Source organism: Mixophyes fleayi, chromosome 11, assembly GCF_038048845.1.
Source record: "Mixophyes fleayi isolate aMixFle1 chromosome 11, aMixFle1.hap1, whole genome shotgun sequence".
Lineage (NCBI taxonomy): Eukaryota > Metazoa > Chordata > Amphibia > Anura > Limnodynastidae > Mixophyes > Mixophyes fleayi.
In genome coordinates, this window is record NC_134412.1 from 13,839,685 (window position 1) to 13,861,046 (window position 21,362).

At 36.4% G+C, this 21,362-nt stretch overlaps 1 protein-coding gene across 1 annotated transcript; it reads right to left on the bottom strand.

Moving 5' to 3' along the window:
* Positions 1 to 10,370: 10,370 nt before the first annotated feature.
* On the bottom strand, positions 10,371 to 20,541 carry LOC142107047 (phospholipase A2 inhibitor gamma subunit B-like). Its single transcript, XM_075190178.1, has 5 exons — positions 20,456 to 20,541; positions 16,722 to 16,838; positions 15,841 to 15,984; positions 11,618 to 11,764; positions 10,371 to 10,549 (listed from the first exon to the last, which is right to left on the bottom strand). Exons 1-5 carry the CDS (start codon positions 20,505 to 20,507, stop codon positions 10,422 to 10,424), a joined length of 588 nt encoding a protein of 195 aa, XP_075046279.1. The 5' UTR covers positions 20,508 to 20,541; the 3' UTR covers positions 10,371 to 10,421.
* Positions 20,542 to 21,362: the final 821 nt, after the last annotated feature.

Below are 21,362 nucleotides of genomic sequence, written 5' to 3' on the forward strand. Positions count from 1 at the left end.
CAGGATCATAGCTGTTAAAATGAACATACTTCCAAATTGACAATATCACTCCCAAACTCTCCTTGTGGCAGTTCCCTCATCGTTAATAAATAGCATTCAGAAAGCCTTTACCCACTTTATTTGGAACAACAGTCCCCGAGACTCTCAATGAATATATTAAAGAACTCTATTGATAATAGTGGAAGGGATCTCCCTTATGTTACATTATATGCTCGCTAATACTTCTAGACCTATGGCTATTGACTATGTATTTAACCTATATTTATGTGATCCCATCTCCATCGCTTTTGTTGATTGCTTTTATTTATATTTAATGTTGCCTTGCAATAGCGGTCAGATGGCTGTGATATTTTTTATTATCTCCCATTAATATCATTAGGATTGAGAAATCTTTGTGCCCCATATTGTACCCCACTCTGCCTATTGTCCAATTTGCTCCTATCTCTGTCTTTTTCGCCTGTTCCTGTCATGCCTTATGCTGGATTGTTTCTGCATGATATGTAATTTGCAATCTTATTTACATTCATATATTTATTATTCTGTTTATCTGTACCCATGTATGTTTACTGTTCTCCTGTATGTCTTTTTTACTGTACGCCATTTTTCTTTTCGATGATTTGTTATGTACTCTGTTAATTAATAGATGTTAGTTGATTGAATATTTATGCATCATGTATTCATTGTTTAATATGAAAATGCTTACTCTGTTCATCTTCCTATGTATGTCACTGTAGAAACTTGTTGATTGGGTGGTAATAGGGTAACCTAGTGAGGTTAAGAGTGTGGTTGAGGAATTTTATAAGCCTGCCTGAAGAGATGGGCTTTTAGAGAACACTTGAAGGTTTGTAAGCCAGAGAAAAGTCTTATTGTGCCAGGGAGAGGATTCTATAGTATGGGTACAGCTCGAGAAAAGTCCTGTAAACGGGAATGAGCATGCAATGAGAGTGGGTGGGAGATGGAGATCTTGGGCAGAAAGGAGTTGTCGAGTTGGGAGATATTTTGAGACAAGAGATGAGGTTTATGTTTGTGCAGTTTTGTTGATGGCCTTTTAGGTTAGTAGAAGTATTTTATATTTGATTTATATTGGAATTGGTGAAAAATAGGCAGCCAATATAGAGACTGGCAGAGTGATTCAGCAGAGGAAGGACAATTTGCAAGGAAAATCATTCCAGCCACTGCTTGCAAAATAGATAGAAGACTAATAAGTAGGGACTTGCAATAGTCAATGTGGGTGATGATGAGTACATGCATTAGAGTTTTTGCAGGGTCTTGATTGAGATATGTGTGTATTCTGGAAATGTTTTTTAAAAGAATGCAACAAGATTGAAATATAGAGTTAATGTGGCCATGTTGTCAACAGAAATAGAAATGTCAGGTGGGTAACTTCTGTTGGTGGGTAGGGATATTATTAACTCTGTTTTTGAAAGATTGAGTTTGAGTTGGAAAGAGGACATTCAAGATGAAATGGCAGAATGACAGTCAGTAGTGGGTGACAACAGAAATGGCAATAGATCAGGAGAGAACAGATTAATGTGGGTATAATCTGCAAAGAGATGATACATAAATCCAAAGTAGCTTATTAGTTTTCCAGCAGAAGTGGTATAGATAGAGAACAGCAGAGGACCTACGACTGAGCCTTGTGGTACGCCAACTAATAAAAGAAGCAAAGCACAGGTGGATCCAGAGAAATTAACACTAAAAGAGCCATTAGAAGGTAGAATGAGAATCAGGATAGGACAGTGTCTTAAGGACCTGGGGATTGTGGCTTTTGCATGAGAAGAGAGTGGTCAACAATGTCATATGCAGCAGATATATCCAAGAGAATTGGAAGAGAGCAATAGCCTTTGGTTTTAGCAGTGATCAAATCATTGACATCCTTATTCAATGCAGTCTCTGTGGAGTGTCAAGAATGAAAGCCTGACTAAAGAGGATCCAATAGGTTGTTTGCGGAAAGGAAATATGTTATGCAAGTGTAGGCAATTATCTCCAGAAGCTTGGAGGGGCATGTGAGCTGAGAGATGGGTCCGTAATTTCAGAGAGGTTTTGGGTCAGAATTTTGCTTTTTCAGATTAGCAGTAATCTCTGCGTCCTTGATTAATGATGCTTAATGATTAATGAAGTTACCAGTAGAGAGAGAGAGATTACAGATTTTAGTTAGAAATGGAATGAGCACAGGAGACAGAAATCTAAGAATTTGTGAGGAAATAGGATCAAGAGAACAGGAGGTAGAGTAGGAAGATAAGAAAAGAGTTGATACTTCATCTTCATTTGTGTGATCAAATAGGATGCTGGAAAAGAATCAAGCTAATTGCTTGTCGAGGAAGATGATACCATTTTAAGTTGGATCTAATCAATCTTGTCTTTGAAGTAGGAAGTAGGTTCCTGGGCACTGATAGTATCTGGGATTGGGGTGGGAGGGAAGGCTGTGTTCTTAGGCAAAATTGTGAGTGAGCCCACTCCCACAAGTGCAGAGCTTGCTCAGGAATGGCAACAGACAGGTGTGAGTGCATCTGCAATCACAGTGAGGTGAAGACGTTTGGAAAATGGCCTGATGTCAAGAAGGCCAGGAAAGAAGCCTCTTCTCTCCAGGAAAAACATAAACGACAGATTCAAATTATTCAAAAGGTACAGGGATTGGACTACTGAGGACTGGGGTAAAGTCATTGTCACTGATGAATCCCCTTTCAGATTGTTTGGGGCATATGGAAAAATGCTTGTCCAAAGAAGGAAAGGTGAGCACAATTATCAGTCCTGTGTCATGACAACAGTAAAGCATCCTGAGACCATTCATGTGTGGGGTTGTTTCTCAGACAATCAATGTATGTCTCAGAAGCAAGTATTGTATGTTTTATCATTTATACACTTCACAGTGGAATTGGTGCTTAGACACTTATAAATCTCCTCTCTATATTATATACAATATATGCAACATCAGAGATCTTATGATTACTTTATGCTATTTCAGATCAACCAGCTGTAAGCATATTCCATTAACTTTTTCAAGAGATTTCCACTTAAGTCATGTTGCATTGGCTATAAGTCATTCTGGTATTTAAATGTTTTAGGTGCTGTAATGGCGTCTCATATAATGCACATGGAATTGCATCCAATTTTAATCAAAATATATAATTGATCTGTTGGAGGATTTTTTTCTCCTTTTCACATAGTGCCCTCTAATATATTTTATTCATTTAGAGAAAGGTCTTAGTCGACATCACTTTCAATTTAAATCGATTTTACAATGCCTTGATGAAAATGGATTATGTAGAAGTTTGTCATAGGTATCATTTCTTGCACACATTATGTCTGTGTTTGGACTCCAAATGCATCCTGAAAAGATATATGTTATACTATATTAGACTCAACCCACTGACCTGAAAGTTACAAAGTTATTATTATAAAATGCACTGCATTCTTTACATGTCTTTTTGACTGATCTGGTATTTAAGTGTTTTAGATACTGTGATTCCTTCTTTTACATGCAGGTTTTAAAAAAACGAATCGATCTATTGACGGAGCTGTTCTTCTTTTCCTCCGGTTCCCACCAATTGCATTTTTGTTTTATATTTAGACAAAGTTCTAATTCACTTGTGACTTAGCTATACATCCGTTTAAAGTGAAATCAGCTATTCAATTCATTGTTGAAAATAGTTTATATACCAAGTTTGACTGTGTTTGAACAGCCACAGGTATCATTTCTTGGGTACATCATGTCTGTATTCGGACTTCAAATGGACCCTGAAAAGGAATATGTTATGCTAAATTGAACTCAACCCACTGAAAGTTACACAGGACTTTTTGGAATTTGCAAACTATTACTGACATTATTCATCCATCATTACTCTTGCTAAAAGCAAAAATGTAATTTCTGTAGCAAAGGAAGCTTTAAATATCAAGTCTGAAACTCTACCTTCTGGAGATAAAGCTGACCTTTTTATAAACACTGAACAATAAGCTTTCAAATGTCATGTTACAATTGGCTGAAGTATTATATAAGCGTTCCATAGTCCATTGGGGTCCCAGGTCTATGATGGGAATGAAGGATGTCTTTGTTCACCAGGAGATAATTGGTAACATCTAATCTTAGAGTTAACTCTTCCCCTGCTGCTCACATCTCTCGCCTCAGCTCACAGACAATACAATTGGCATAAGAAAATACCACATCAATTAAAATGATAAAAATAAAATAAGACAAAACAATAAAAATATATTTAATGCTGATCTATTGGCTTGATCCAAAAATACTTTGACACTCTTATTCCATCACTCAGGATAAAAAGGGGCAAAACCATGAGAATATTCTTGTGAAGCAGTGTCTGCCTTTCAGATTCTCAAAAACGCTTGTGCAAAGATATTAATATAGTCCTCACCTTTATTCTTTGAACTCAATGGATTATCCAGTGGCAGAACTACATCCTTTGCAGAGTTTGGTGGGGCTGTAGGTCTTGGAGGTGAGGGAGACACTTAGCTACTGCTTACGCTGTGATGGGTGTTGTTATACCAAGTGGGACTCCACTTCTCATTCACATCCTCCCTATGACAGAATTGACCACATTGTTTCCTCCCTTAATATTTGGCCCTTTCATTTGGATAAAGGGCAGTTCTGTCTCAATGAAATAAATGTAGCAAGCATTGCTTGTGTGGATTTTTTGTCTAAAAAAAATAATAATCTTCTGAACAGATTAAATCAATTTGCTCCTTTTATTTGCTGTGCTCCTAACTCATAATCAGCCCTATTACCATCTATATGGTGAAAACATATGATGTGTCGAAGCAATAATTAACAAAAACCCTATATTACCAATTAGTTCCATAGAATGAACCAATAAACTGGAATTTTGTTTCTGTGTGTCTTTAAGAGAACGTGTTGCTCAATACAGAATTGCATAACAAGAGACCTGCTTTTAGTAATATTCCATTGTTGCACAATTCATGAGCAAAACAGATTAGATCATGGTCATATGATTTGTATTGAGCAACCATCTCCGGATATGTCCATATGCTGACCATCCAATAGAACATGTTATTTTAATGATAAAGTGCCAGCAGTGATGTAAGCTGGGAAGGTGTGTTTTAAAGTAAGAAGGAGTTTCATATCCTATAAAAGAATAAGTTAATTAGATATTGGGGGTCAATTGGCATTCTGAGACCCTGGATGTACTGCTTCGTCCAGTATGGCTGTATCTATGTATTATATCTTTTTAATAAATTATAGAAATATTATATTTTGGAAACCTGCTCATCTCATTTATTATTTAAAGAGACGGAGAGAAAATAACTTTATGCAGAGGATTATGCAGAAACATATTATTTTCAAGGGATATGTAATCATATACATCATTTAAATCCTTGCATTCTATTTATCCTTATCACTCAACCTCTGTCCAAAACTTTGCTGGAAAAATCTTAGAAAATCTTTAAATATTATGACCTATGGCCCAATCTGTATTGACAGCCCATTCGTCCAAGTTAGCAGAGCATACTGGTATTCTGAAATGCATGGAACATGTGAAAAGAAGAATGTGAAGGATTATGTCTCAGCTTCCCTCCTAGTGTGTGCCCAGAATAAAAATGATAGCCATACTTCTGGTGTCTGTCTCCTTTATCTGCATCTCCCTATAAACCATGGGCTCGAAAGTGTATGAACTTTGTTATTGATTTTCCAGCTTTTAATAATTGTCATTTGGAAGGTAGAAGACTGTTTCTCTAAATTATCAATCTCATTCCTCACAATGACATACTATTTTACTCTCTTATTGCAAGATTATTAACGAGATTGCTCAAGTTTCTATCTTACCACTTTCTATTGTCTGAGATCATGACAAACCTTTGTATGAAAATAGACTTCTCTTAGGTGTACATAGCACATATGGTGAACAACTGGCTTGATTAATCTGCTGCATGCCTTCCAGCTGTTACTTACAGCATGTCCTGGGAACACTGGACGTTAAAGGATGAACAGCATAGCCAGTCTGGTGCAATTTAAGAGGACAGAGACTGCTAGAATGTGCTTGGTACAGACAGCTATAATTTTATTGGAAATGTGATGGACACCGAGAGTTTATACACATTGGAGATGGACACAAGCTGGTAAAATGCATTGAGCCCAAGGCTTGTGTAACATTATGAGTAGAGATTGGTATATCATATTTAACATAGGCTGGTATAATCAGATAGATACAGGTTGGTATATTGTAAGGGTCTGACATTTGGCAATGCATGTAGGTAGATATGAGAGTGACAACAGGTCAGAGATAAGGCAATAGGGCAGTTAGCGGAAGAGATATGGTGACAACATCACAAGCAGACAAGAGGCGTTATGGCAGGAAGCTTAAATTGTATGTTAGATAAAAAGAGGAAGACATGAAAGAATAAAAGACAAGATGGCACACAATGACCTCCATGCTGGGTAAAGGGAAGAGTACCCACCACTCTGGAAGAGAAAAAATATCATGGTAGAAACAAGTAGTAACTACGTAAGTGTTGTGTATGTATCAGGGACGCACAGAGGATTGTCGAGGGGGGTTTCCCCCCTGATCAAAAAACAAAACAAAAAACCCAACCCGCGCGAGAGCTACTGCGCATGTGCCCGCGTATGCGCAGCAGCTCCGTTTAGGCAGCGCTGTCCTATACAGCAGCCGCGGTGCTGTCAAAGTAGCATCCGCGGCGGTGCTGTATACACTACAGCACCGCCGCGGATGCTTCTTTAGCAGCACCGCGGCTGCTGTATAGGACTGTGCCGCTATAGTGGCCATTAAGTTAGTGCAGGGGGGGTTTCTGGAGACTCAGAAACCCCCCCTGCATGCGCCACTGTGTATGTTGTGTTTTGTATGTGGCTCAGTTGTTATTACATGTGGGGATTTTAGGTTAGTGCAAGAAATGTGCTTTTATATCACTGGCAACGTTTGATTGCTGAACTAGACTTTATAATGAAAAGGTTTCCACAATCTCACCGCAGCACTGCTACACCAGAATAAAACTGTAGCAATGCACTCATACTTGATTATAATCACACAAAAATTTCTTGCTGCTTGTACATGTTTTCAGAGCTCAGTAGTAAATGTGTTAAGGGGAAAAGTGACCCTGTGGAGTGAATAATGTGGGATCCTGGTGCAATATGATGGGGAAATGGGGATTGCATAATATTTGACACTTTAGGTTTCATTACACACTGGACATCAGTGTAGCTGTATAACATGCTTTTTGATATTATAATATTGCATAATGTAACATTGTTGGGCTTTAAAAAATACTGAACAAACAGGGCTTTATTAATAGTCATTGATGATTGTGTGAAAACATGAACGAAGAGCGGCGTTTATCTGATAAAGTCTATATATAGGCAAAATGCCTTTGGTCTATCTTAATGTGAACCAGGGACATTTACTTTGTTCTATTGCTAAGAGCCACCAGAGAATACAGGATCCAAAGAGATTTTGTTTGGAACCAGTGGAGGAGAACCCCCACATTTGGATGATGGGCCAGATAAGTTTTTTTTTTGTCATGTATGTTTACCTTGTATAGCTTATATTAAAGTTGTTAGTGTATTATATGGTCCCTCTCTGTTATATGTTCTACATATTGCAAGGTGTTGTGATTATCCACAAGCAATGGCGTTTGATTACATCAAGTCAGTCATTCAGACAAACCTATTGAATGATTATTATTTGTTACACATCCATTTGTATAATTCTGTTTTTCCCTTTTTGTTTGTTTTATATATATATACTACACTAACAGGTGCCACTCTTTGTTCCTTTGTCCACAGATCCTACTTAACCTGATAAACAACAGGTTCACCTAAACACGGATGCCACTTTGTATAAAATAAAAGGAGTGTTATATTTCATCATTTTCATCACTGTCTTTAATTGTACATTAAGTAAGAGCCAACTTCACCAGTTTCTCTGATTCTGTTGATCATCTTAAAAGCATCAATGACCATGAGAAGCTTTGAAACAGTAATAATTATTCACAGGTCAGCACAGGTGTGGTATTTTTTGTTTTCAACCCTCACTGTCTTGGTACTCTTTGCATAACATCATCAGCTGACTAGAAAACTCTTCATCTACTCCAGTAGCTATAAGAAGATGGGGTATTTTCTAGCTCTACCCTAGTACGCAGTGATTGGCTTAATCTCTGAGTACTTTAATTTAAGGCAAACTGCATCACAATAGCTTTAATATGATGCAATGCAAGATCAGTGTAGTTATGGGTTACTAAATTTCTAAAATCTAAAAACAAGGTGGATTGTGTGTGTGTGTCTGCATTCCTATATTACTGGGACATTGACTTGTTTGCACATCAACACTGTGGAGACCATGGTCATAGTGGGGACAAAAAATAGGTTCCACAAAGCGCACCAACGCTAGTCAATGCAGGGGACCTTGCTAATATACTGGGCAAAAACAAGTCAATTTTGTCAGGTCAAATGCATGTGTGTTTCTGATGAAGAGGGAAGAGTGTGTTCAATCCACCACCAGTGGTCAGTGGAACAGATGTTGGTGCGAGTACAAGCAGGAAGAGGAGGAGGAGTGTAAAATGTCTATGGGTCTGAGTCATTAAGGAAAGTAAGGCAAAAAAAAGGAGTAAATGTTCTCCGGGACAATCCATGTTACAATACAAGGGGTGCAAGTTAATGTATTATTTTACACATAAGTTAAATATGGCTGTTTTTTCATCTAGCACACAAATACATCATAGTATTATTTTTACACTGAAATTTAAAGTTGATCTAGAACATGTCCTACCCCAAATATAAATCTATCCCCATATTTTAAATTTACCTCCCCCTCCAATGCAACATGGTTTTGCCCAGCTGCAAAGTAACTCCTTTTTTATGCTTTACTCTTCTTAATGACTCAGGCCCTATGTGTTTACCAGACCAGCTTCCTTGTCATACTTCAGAGACTCTGATTGCATAGGCCTTTTTGCCTAAGAGTGTGGGGCCATCCCCACATGCTGTTTTCCAAGAAGCTTCAAAAGCACGTTGACACTCTCTCAAAGGTCCTCAACCTAAACAGCACAGAGCTGGATCAGTTGGCAGAATTACTTGGGCACGACAGGGTGCACCGTCAGTATTACCGCCTCACAGAAGGTACCCTCCAACTCGTCAAGATCAGCAAACTTTTATTTTATCTTGAGAGTGGCAGATTGACTGAATTCAAAGGCAAGAATCTGGACGAGATGCACATTGATCTGGATGTTAAGTTGGAAATTTTGTGTCTGATGTATGCTTTTGACTCTTACCTAGGTCATTAACACATCTGTCTATTTTCAGAACCAGTCCAGCTACTTAGTGACTGGTAGGTGATAAGCAATCCCCTGTGACACCAGGACAAGTGGTCAAGTGTTCTGTCAACACTTTCATGTCAGAAGAGAGGCGGTGTAGGCACAAGGCAACACAGGACCAGTGCCCAGCAAAGGCTTCTATAGGTAGGTGCAGCACATCGTTTTGTAAGGTAAAAGCAATTTGCCATCTCTACATTTCGCAGGGTCATAATAAACTGCTCTACTTCCTTTCAGGTTGCAGATAAGTGTGGTGAAAAACTTGGGACAGATAAGAAATCAAAACTGTAGAGAAGCCCATGATGATGTTTATCCTAACATGCCGGTTGCCCCGCAAGCATGATGGTGATGCGTGCCTCATGGCGGATCCATCCATACTGAAAGATCAGAACTGGTCGGCGGTGAAATTTTATATAAATAACTGCATAACAGCTTTAAATAGGGATTGAATTTGTTGAAGTCATACGCAGTGGTTGATCAGGGCTGTAACCTTCAGGGCTAGATGTCGGTTTATGCGGACATGCGACTGTCCTCAGACAACCATTGTTGTTTATTTATGAATGCAGGAATGTGGATGTCCTCAGACAGTCAAAATAAATGAAACTTTCCCCACCATGCAGTCTGTGTCAGTACTTTAAGCAAAGTAAAAGTGTATATCTCAAGTGATAACTCTGGTGACAAACAGCTTGTACACATACCCATATGATTGTTCTGTTGACAGGGTATTAGGAAAGAGGTGCCCCTATGCACCATGTTCCAGAAATGGGTGCTCACAATACAATAAATACTAATATGTGCGTGTAGGTGTGTGTGTGTGTGTGTAAGTGTACATAGGAGACAACTTTATAAAATGATTGAGGGTGCCCATGTTATCCCCCTATATGACTGAAACATGACATGATTAGACATATAAACAAATTATGGTTGTGAACAAGCATCTAAGCACCAACAGAGCTGGCTCCTAAATCTGGGTGCTAGTGTGTGTGTGTGTGTGTGTGTGTGTGTGTCTGTATCAAAAGAGACAATTTTTTCTAATTACTCACATTTACCCTTATAAACAGAAAATACAACTTCTACTGTTTGCAATATTTATTTATTTTTTAGTATAGTTACAATCATTGAAACGTTATCTTTTAATTTGGGGGGGTGCAATTGAAACGCTTATTTTCAATTTCCTTTAAACTAATAAATGGATTAAATTTATATTTGCAGGTCAGAGGGGAAACGCAGCTTTTGAAATTGACGACTCTAATGTTATTACCTGCAAATAAAGAACATTTAGTATCACATAAAACATAACATGGAAGTGATTGCAGTATATAACATTGTACAGTGATGGACAAAATGTGTGATCATGCTTAGAGTATGCATCAAGGTAAATGTTTCCATTGGGTTCAGTGAGATTGCATTTTTTAGTAAAAGTGTATGGATTAAAGATGTAATCCGTGTTAGACCAAATTGGACCAGATTTACAACCTATTTACCAAAGTATGTAATACTGACCTTAAGCAATAAAGCTGTCTAGAACCTATTTTAATTAATTTAACATGTAATTATAATGTATGGAACATAATTCTGACCATCAGTGATGTGACAATGTAAAAGCCACCCAATTAAGTTATTCTAATTACATCCATACTTCATGTTACAGCTGATTTCAGCACTGACTATTAAATTAGCTTCTCCCCCTTACAATGGAAATATTGAGTTTAATCAGATGCAACCACTATAGAGAAGCATCTGTAACACTCATGAAAGTGGAAGATCAGCACAACACAAACAGCCTTAAGGACAAAAATGTTAATGTATTTGGTCAGGAGAGTTTATAGACATTTGTCACTGGACCATGTAAACTCCTAGCACCCTAGACAGCTCCCTGTTTTGCTAAGCCATAGATTTGCCATGGTTACCAGCTTTACTCATAGGTTAACCATTCCCAATTGTTTCAACTCATTCCAGCATAAAATGTATTTCAGCAGAGATATAGGGTAAGAGAGATCATGTCTCTTGATCTGTTTACCATAGACACATACAGTATTATTTATATATTGATTGTTATTATTTAGATTTTAAAGTTGTATAATATTGTACCTCCAACAATCCAATTAAATGTGGACAGTTCAGAAACTCAACAAAAAATGTGACCAAGTACTTTTGATATGTGGTTCAGCTAAATCAGGTTGACGAATTCTAAGTATGTTATGGATGTAGTCTATATGTCCCAATTTTTTAATTGCACTGCTGGTAGGTATGTAACATTACAATTGGTAACTCTACAGTAAAGTGTCACACGTCAACAGGCTTAAATTTATATATAGAAATACATTACCTGGATCTATGAATTTTCCGATATAATCACCACATAGGTCACTTGGATGAATACATCGCTCTGTATCGTTGCTTATACATTCTGTGAACCCAGCTCCAGAGCAGACGGGGCATATTTTTCCTTTACGTTCTATGTTCCCAGGAGGCACTAGAAATGTTGCATTAATTAATATGAAAACCTACTATAATTATTAAGTTGTTATAATAATTAATGTATTATATCCCCTCTTCCTTCCCCTTTCTCTATTATGATCTATACATCTATCTGTACTATTTTGAGTCATATATCCACAGTCTTACACTGAGATTATTTTATACTTTTATTTATTTAATAAAAATTTGTATTGGGGATTTGCATTTGATCTGATATGTATATGTTAAAATTCTATTCCCAATCCCGTTCCAATCCCATTCCCCCTTTTTCTTTTTTGTACCCCTCCCTCACACCTTTGATTTCAGTGAAATTTCAGTAACAATTTATGTTAAAGAAAAAAGTAAATCATTAATTATTAATATAAACTAACAACTACAGCTACTGTCATTGTATTTATTTAACTTGATTTCACTCACAATAATAGACTGAATGATGACTGACAGGTAACATAACTGCATAGGAAGTACTTTTTAACTACAGATGCAGTAGAGCACATATGAATGACATTTTCACTCTCAAAAAAGTAGAAAAGTAGCGTGAAATAAATTAATAAACTACTTGAAAAAAATCCTGTACTTCGAAAACAAAATCTAATTTATATGTTTTATCATTTATAACAATTTGCTTAGCTAAGGGATTTTCATGTTTGAATCTAACGCTTATATAACACCAGTAGTCCATAAACTACTAGATTTACTTCTTTGGATATAGTAGGGCCTAACCAATAGGCTGACTAGGCTGCAGCCTAGGGCACAAGGCTTTTGGGGTGTTAATATTTTGGGGTGCAAAATTGTGATAAGGAAAGGTATAAACTGAAATTAATTTTAAACTATTAGAGAATAGTTGTTTTCCAAACTGAAAAGAAAACATGAAAGAAAAATGTAGTAAGGTTTTAATCTAGACATATTCCCATGGAAAACACTGAAGACAATAGGTCATCCTTGGGCAATGTATGAGAATAAGCAAGTAGAAGTGACATGGTTCGCAACAGGTGCAGGTGTGACAACCCCCTCCATTTCACATCTTTTGGGCGGAGATTGATTTTAATGGATGAGGTCGCTTTTACCTACCATGTATTAGCCTGGTATGGAATGCGAGTGGGCGATACAAGTGCATAAGCCTAGGGCAGACAGAACCCTTACTCAGGCCCTGGAAACAGGCCAGATACTCAGTGTGAATGTTAAGTTATCTTAGTTTAATTGAAGAGCACTTTGCATCTAGAGTTGGACGCATATATGTTTGGGTTTGCATAAGGTATGTATGTGATTCCCGCAGATGCGGAAACATATTGTCCCGGAGCCTCCATTTAGAATATCTTTATCCAATGAGATTATGTTTGCGTGCTAAGCCTCGTTTTGAAATCTAGGCTTTGATTAGCGCAATGCAGAAGTACTGTTGTGCTTGTTCACAATAACGGTATAAAAGAGTGTTATCAGCGCCTATGTAGTAAAGCCTTGAGAAAGACCTACTATATAAGGGTCAAAAACACATCAGCAGGTGAGAGTGATAGAAGGTGAAAACCGAGGTCCGGGGCACAAGTCATCATCTGTGAAACAGGAGGTCGCCGTGGATTTGCATGCTACACGCTGTTTGCCTCTCCTATAAATGCACTGTTATTTTAAGTCTTGGACTGATTATAGTTGTTTTAATACATTTTTATAATAAAAGAAATAGTTCTATTTTATTCAATTCCCTCCCTCTTTCTGCATCCTATGAACATATATGGAGTATACCAACATTCAGAAATAATTGAGGAGTGGAACTTAAGGAATGTTGTGAGAAGATTCTGGTATTGGAGAAGCCTTGAAATTTGCATTTGTGTAAGTATATTTGCAAGAGGGCTTCCAAACCAAAGGTGAAAGAGATCCCCTCAATATATTTGTAGATTTGAGTGCCTTTATACTATTTCACTAGATGGTTTTCAGTGGCTTGGGAACTTGGATACTTTACATAATTTCAGTCATCCATATGGTGGAAGGATTGTTGACACAGGGTGAATGTATACATATTCGGAAATACTACACTATCATCTTTTCCTTTATATTTGAGGATATCTACCCGTGTTACCTAAACACAACTCCAAGTCATCATCTAGCAACACCAAGTATATCAGTAAACTTTTAGAAGATTTGAAGGATTGTCCTTTGTAGGACTGTAATATGTTATTTCCCATTTTCCGTGAATAAGTGTTCATTAAGATAGACAAATATCAAACAAATTGCCCTACTGGTATAATCGCTATTTGCAAGAGATCAGCGCCATATTGCAATATCTTTTTTGTGTATTGCATAAGATATGCATGTTCTTACCATACACATGCACAAAAAAGTATGCATAAATCGTATGAAGATTTTTGTGTATCTTGAACATATGAGTCCTTATACCGTAAGAGCCGGGATAGGGAAGGGGACTGGAGGGGAGTCCAAGCATAGGCCGAGTACAATAAGGACATAGTCAAGTAATTTCAATTCAATTAGACATGGACACACATTCAGATACATATTTCAGATGGCTTATTTCTTGCACTTAGCACTGATGTTGGATGAGAAGGCCGGGCTTGCAATCTCCGTTCCAGTTCATCCCAAAGATGTTCGATGGGGTTAAGGTCAGGGCTCTGTGTGTGCCAGTCAAGTTCTTCCACACAAAATTTATCAAACCATGTCTTTGTAGTCCTTGCTTTATGCACTGGGGCACAGTCATGTTGGAACAGAAAAGGGCCTTCCCCAAACTGTTGCCACAAATTTGAAAGCATAGCATTGTCCAAAATGACTAGGTATGCTGAAGAATTAAGATTGCCCTTCAATGGAGATAAGGGGCTTAGCCCAAACCCTGATAAACATGAACCGTCTTATTGCAAATGTGGCATTCTACACAGTGCCACATTTGCTGAGCTCTTCAGAATGACTCATTTTGTATCACAAGAAGACTGCATAGCTAGGTGCTAGGTGCATAGGTCTGATTGAAACACCACAATTCAATAATTAACAGGTATGGTCAAAAACTTTTGTCCATATAGTGTATACCAGATTCATTAATTAAATTAATTAGCTGTCATCGATTTGCATTATTTAATTGTAATTTCCACATATAGACAAACATGATTCCCATTTAATTTTTAAAGTGATTAAACCAAGAATGTGGAGGTGTTGTATTTATTTTTTTATTATGTACTATTTTATATTTATTATTCTCTCTAGAGTATCTAAATACATTACCTATTTGTAGACAATATGACTATGCCCTGCATACTACATTTGTAAACAGCTGTTAGATCGCATGAATTCAACCATGTGCTAAAGGACGATCTTCTTTAAGCCGCACACAGTGGAAGGCATTGTTCCATAATTCGCACTGATTAGATCTAATAAGACTGAAACAGTTGCCTATAAGTTGGAAATATAGCTCTGCAGCTCTAAGCTTTTAGATCTGGAAAAAAAGGTCAACTTAAGAGTTATTTGAATTTTTCCATACCCCAATAAGTTGCTTATGTGGAAATTAAAAGGGGAGGGTTTTAGCAGTTTTGAGCTTTTGCTTGTGTAAATTGTGGGCATTATTGTTTGAATTTAATGACTAGTTGAGCTGTTCATAATTATGTCCCAATATATAAAATATATAAAATATAATATAATAAATAATAAATAATATAATAATATATAATAATAATAATAATAATATATAATAATATAATAAATATAATATATAAAATATATAAATATTTTTTTATGCATTTGTATCCATCAGCAATTCCTAGAACTTCTTTTCCTTGATTTTGTTTGATAATGAGGATTGTAACTAGCATGGTAGAAGAATGTGATAGAAGCAAGTGAATACATTAGTATATACATTCAGTGTATTTTACTGTAGATATTGGCAGTTGCATAGTTACATAGTAAGGTTGAAAAAGACCCAGGTCCATCAAGTTTAATTAATTATATATCCTAACTAAGTTCATCCAGATAGACCCAAAATAACCCCTCCCCCCACCGTGTGACAGTTGAGAAAGGTTTCATCTTCAATTTATTTCAATCATTTCATTATACATATTGATTATTATGGAAATAAGTACATACTTTTGTAGTCATCTGTGTTGCAGTTATCGTTTGTGCAGCATTGGATGTTAACTCTTACAGTTGCATCATTTAAAGTACCGGAATAAAGTCCGCCACATGGGAAGCCTGGATTACAATCCCTTTTAATTGAGTGATAAGTGTTTCCTTGGAGATGATAGATAATATCACTTTTATTTCACAGTAGAGTCTACATTATTCGTTATTATACACAATTTTCCATTTGAAGCAAAGCAAGCTGCATGTATGAGGTGATAACGATATCTATGTGTGATTTTCCTTCTTTGGCAGATATATTTTCCATTCTAAAACACTTGGATGTGACAAGAGATACAAGTACATCATTACTTTCCAATGTTGCATTCTGGGCTGTAGCTTAACATTATACTGATGTGAGCAGCATTTAGTTTAGTGTTTTTACCATCCCTTTTACGAACTATCACAAATATGACTGGTAAATAAATAGCAGATGATTACTGGTATAAAAGACAAATATGGTCATTTTTATGCAAAAATAAAACTACTACCAAGGTAAATGAAGCATCATGAAAATTGTCATTTAAATCTTACTCTCATTTTTGGGTGCCTCAATCCTTGAAGCTTGAGACAGCTGCCTCATGTTGCCTCATTATAGTCACACCCCTAGATGTAAATTTTCCAAACTTTTATGTGGTGCAAAATGCCTAAATAAGTTCTAGTTGGGAAAATCAAATTATCTTAACTTTATGTACAATGCAATGAAAAGGACACGGCAGCAATCTCCAATAATTATAGTTTTCGGAGCATCCCTCATAACAGTGTTATTTTCTGTAGAGATGGATTATTTCTTATGTAAATTTTATAAACACCCATGTGGTTCTTTTACTGAATGACTGAAAACTTACCAAATTGATATAGTTCATAAACTACCATGCATTGGGTCATGTTAGGACAATTAACTGACTCTCCGACACACGTGTCACTGTTTGCTTTGACGCACTTTAAACAATTAATAGCATCAGCTAGAAGAAAGAATATCAGTTATATTTAATAATGAGAACATTATCATTTGAAAAATGTACTAGAAATTGATAACCTATTAACATTATTTATATTGGGCACACAATACTATTTACCTCACAGCATTAATAGATTAACTGAACATGAAAGGCGAGAATAAGTAAAATATTAGTAAGATATTCTGTTTTTTTCCATGGAAATGTAGTCATTCACTACAGAAAAAAGCCCACAGGTCCATTCGGTCTGTTATTTGATTTTGTGTTTTAACAATAGCAATATGCTTGACCCTGTGGAGACAATGACGCACTTACACACCAATATTGTAGGGACCACAGAAATAACGGGAACTCAAAATGAGGTCCCTACAAATCTTGACTATGCTTGACAATGCAGAAGACCTTGCTAATAAACCCAGCATCAAAATTTGGCATGTCCCAATGGATCAATTTGTCAGGCAACAAGTTTATAAATATGTTGTGTATGTACTTCACCACTGGCCATTAGTGGAACTGCAGTTTTATCAACACTTATGAGACCTGCAGAAGTCCACTGTTGCGTTATATAACCGCCAGGGTCCTCAGTGCACCGGAGCAAAGGAGATCACTGCTGGTCTCCTGATTACACATAACAGGAAGAAGAAGGAGTAAGAGGGAGAGGAAGAGAGATTCCATCACAGCTTTCTACTGCCTAAAGGAAGATAGTAACTGCGGAGAATGAACTGTGGGGAATGACAGCCCTCTTATCTTTGTAATATATAGACATTTATCTATATATTTTATTTTTAATGGTAAATATGAATATTCTTAGTGGTATTGATGGCAGCTCTGATTATTGTCTGATTATTGTCTGGACAACTTTGAAGATGAGTATGTCCCTGAACCTCCAGAGGAGAATGGTTCAGACACCAGTTACAGCAATGATGAGATACCATTACAGGGAAGTGTTACAGAAATAATAACAGAGACTTTTTCTATACACAATGATTCTCGACCTGATAGCAACATTATTTTAAAAAGAAAAGACAAGAAATTTGTTAAAGTGTCTGCCCAATCACTTTCCAAAAAAAAGATGGATCAAGAGAGTATAACAGAAAGCAGTATGAAACCCGTTTAAAAACTAGACTGGCACATTGAACATGTTCATTGTAATAAGATGGAAGTTGCAAGGGCTCTTAAATTCCCCATGTACTAAAAGAAAATACATATATAATTAAAAGATCTTGGAAAAAGTGGGAACTTTGCGTTCAATTTGAGGTAATAAAGACGCAGAGTTCTGATTCCTCCGCTTTTTGGTGTATATTAATTAATTTCTCACCATCGTCTCTCTCCATGTGTGTTTCTCTCTGCCAGTGCCACTTAATTGTTTTCTCTGTATTCAAACTATGTTGCCTGTCCCTTTATTTCTCCTCTTGTGTATGTCTCTATTTGAACTCACATCCTATGTGTCCCCCTCTATTTCTCCCATCTGTCCCCACAAACAAATTGCACAACACCTTTCCCCTCCTCTTCCAATTCTTCCCTCTTCACACTTTGTTTCTACCTTCTCTTCTGCTGGGATCAATGTGGTAGGCAGAGCCAGTGCTGTTCGCTGATAATCAGGAGTTACATGGATGAACAAAAGCAGAACATGTGCTACACCACATAATTGAACCTAAAGAAGAGCTTTCTGATTTTAATAATTTTGCTGAATGTCTGTCTCATAGTTAGATACTGTTATGTTATAGTTCTCATCATGCTCAAAGCCCTATTAGTGCCCACACTAATGGAGATTTGAGACACTGTTAGTCAGGGATTCCTCACTGGAGGTTTTGCATGCACTGACGTGCTGACTTATTAAAGGGTGGAAAACAGTAACCCCTGTCAGCAGAAATAATGCCTTTGCATGGGGAAGCCTATTTAACAACTTTCTCTGAAGTATTTGTACCACTGCAATAACTGTTCTGTTATCGCCATCTCAGGCACTGTCTTTCCACCGTTGGGGCTAAGGATAAACGTGTACTAACCCTGTCTACTTTGTGTTGGCCCTGTCTAGAGTTGTATTCATCCCGCCTACATGAGGCCGCTTTCAGAATTTTTTCCAGGGCACTTTAAGTTACCATTGTGCCCCAGTTCTTAAGGATTGAAATCCCAGGAAAACAAGGTTCCAAAGTTCCAATCCTGCAAACACCGGCAATGCAAAATGCAATGGAACTTTTTACTGAAGAGTGTGAAGAATGTGGAGTAATCACTGATAATGTCTACATGTTCCAAGACCATCTGTGTTTACATTTCAAAGGTTATGATTACGTACAAGTTTTTGCTGAGGAATGTGGAGCTTAAAATTCCCAAGCCATACACGGTACCTGGAAAGCATGATTATGTCACATGTATCATGGCGGAACTATATGCAGTGAAAGATGGAAACTGGTTAGCTGTGAAATTTTACATAAAGAATATAAAGTATTTTAATAAATCCACAGGTGCGGACTATTCCACTTAATGTAGTGGCATAATTTGCTTGACTAGCCATGGTTAAAGTGATGTGGTAACAAAAATGCCCAAAAAGACTTATGTATTCTACAAGTGGAGGTAAAACCCTGTGACTATAAGTGTGTTCATGGATGTCCTTAGACAGCAGGAATACATGAAACTGTCCTGTGAAATGTCAGTATTTTCACTTTAGGTCAAATGAAAGATCTCAAGTGATTACTGTGGTAACAAACATCTCCTAAACATACCTATGTGATTGTCTTGTTGATAAGGTATTAGGAAAGGGTTGTCCCTATGAGTACTCACTATGTATTAAAAACTAGTGTGTATGTGTGTATTTAGTCTGTTCATTCTTTTAAATGGTATACTATATACACTTAGCAACTGCATTATTTCATGTTAATCCTAACCTGGACACCTTAGAAAGATCTAATATCCAATAAATGTACAGTAGGAATGGAGGTGATATGCTGGTCATTAGTGACATTCATACCTGCACAATGATAACTGTTCTTTTTTATCAATTAAAAGCATTTTCACCCTTATTTTTAATTATTTTTAGTTGGTTTGTAGGTGTATCTTGGCAATGATACAACATTATAGAGACAACAATATTTTACAGAAAACTACCTTAAATATGATTTAAAATGAAAATTAATCTTACAACATTGACAATTGACAAATGTACATATAAATGTCCCTGCACTATTAGTTATTATTACCTTTAATTATTGATTACAAACTACAAGGGTATCTCTGGTATGTGTTTTAATAGATGTACAAATAGAAGTCTGACGTGCATAGAGGAAAACGTTTCCTCATGATCGGAACCTTTTTTAATTTATATTTTGTAATTTGCATACCTACTTGAACAATTTTCTGGTAGGTATAAAATCCTATTTGTTGCTATGAAGAAAAAGTGCTATAATGGGCAATCTCTTATTTTTACCCAATTTCTTTAACTAATGATATATAACCCAAAAGCTAACAAAATTATTTTTCAGGATTTTAACTTTTTTTCTACTACTCTTTTAAGGACAAGTTAAGAAAATTTAGTATAATGTCAACAGATTCTTACACTTCTAATTAATTGGGCAAAAGAGGAAGATAAGGAAACATCTTAGATTAAAAATTCATTGTAAACATCTTACCAGTCCATGTAACAGCACTGATAATGCTGAGAGAGATGAGGATGGATTTCATCTTAGAGTAAAGTGAACGTAGACACCCAGTATCTAAATGGATTAAACTGTTTTCTTGATACCTGTGACTATTGTATTTATGCACTAAAATCTGGAATGTGTAGTTGATTTTATTTGTCTATTGAGCCTGTTCCAAAATATTTAATTTTATGCCATATTATGTTTGTTTACAAATAAACACTGGCAAATTTTGTCATATGTATTCCAGCCATTAACTTGAATTTGCTTAACATGAACATAAACCATTGAGTACATAGCCAGATCGGATTTTTTTAAATCCTGTGTTTGTTTTAAAATGAGCAGATGTCTCTATGCACAATAGAGTCATATTGTTCCATTTAGTTTTTTAAGGACTTTTGTAAAATAAAGTACTGGGCAAAACAGTCAGAGAAATTAATTGGACTCTGTGGTATAAGACGAGGATGTTTACATTAGATGACTATTTGAGGGCTGGCTGGAGTTGGTAACAATTAATATATAATGTTTGTGCTTTGGTGGTTTGCTGTAAATAAAAATAATACAACATATGATATGTAAAAGGAAACAAAAAGTCAAGAGGACAAAACAGGAATTTAAAATTTTTATAATTGGAAGACTGACTAAAGCATAATAATATAAATTTATATTTTCTTTACTTAAACATTAAATGAAAAAAGCCTTCTAAATGATGTGTGAAATCTGAAGTGACCAAATTGACCACCAGACATACTGCCCCAAGCCTAAAATCTTCATGGGTTTAAAAGAAATTTAGATTCAAATATATTTCCATTTATTGATTCGGATAATGGATATCATGCTCTAATAAAGATGTGCACAACTTGTGGTCTGGAATCCAAAGTGATGACCCATACGTTTT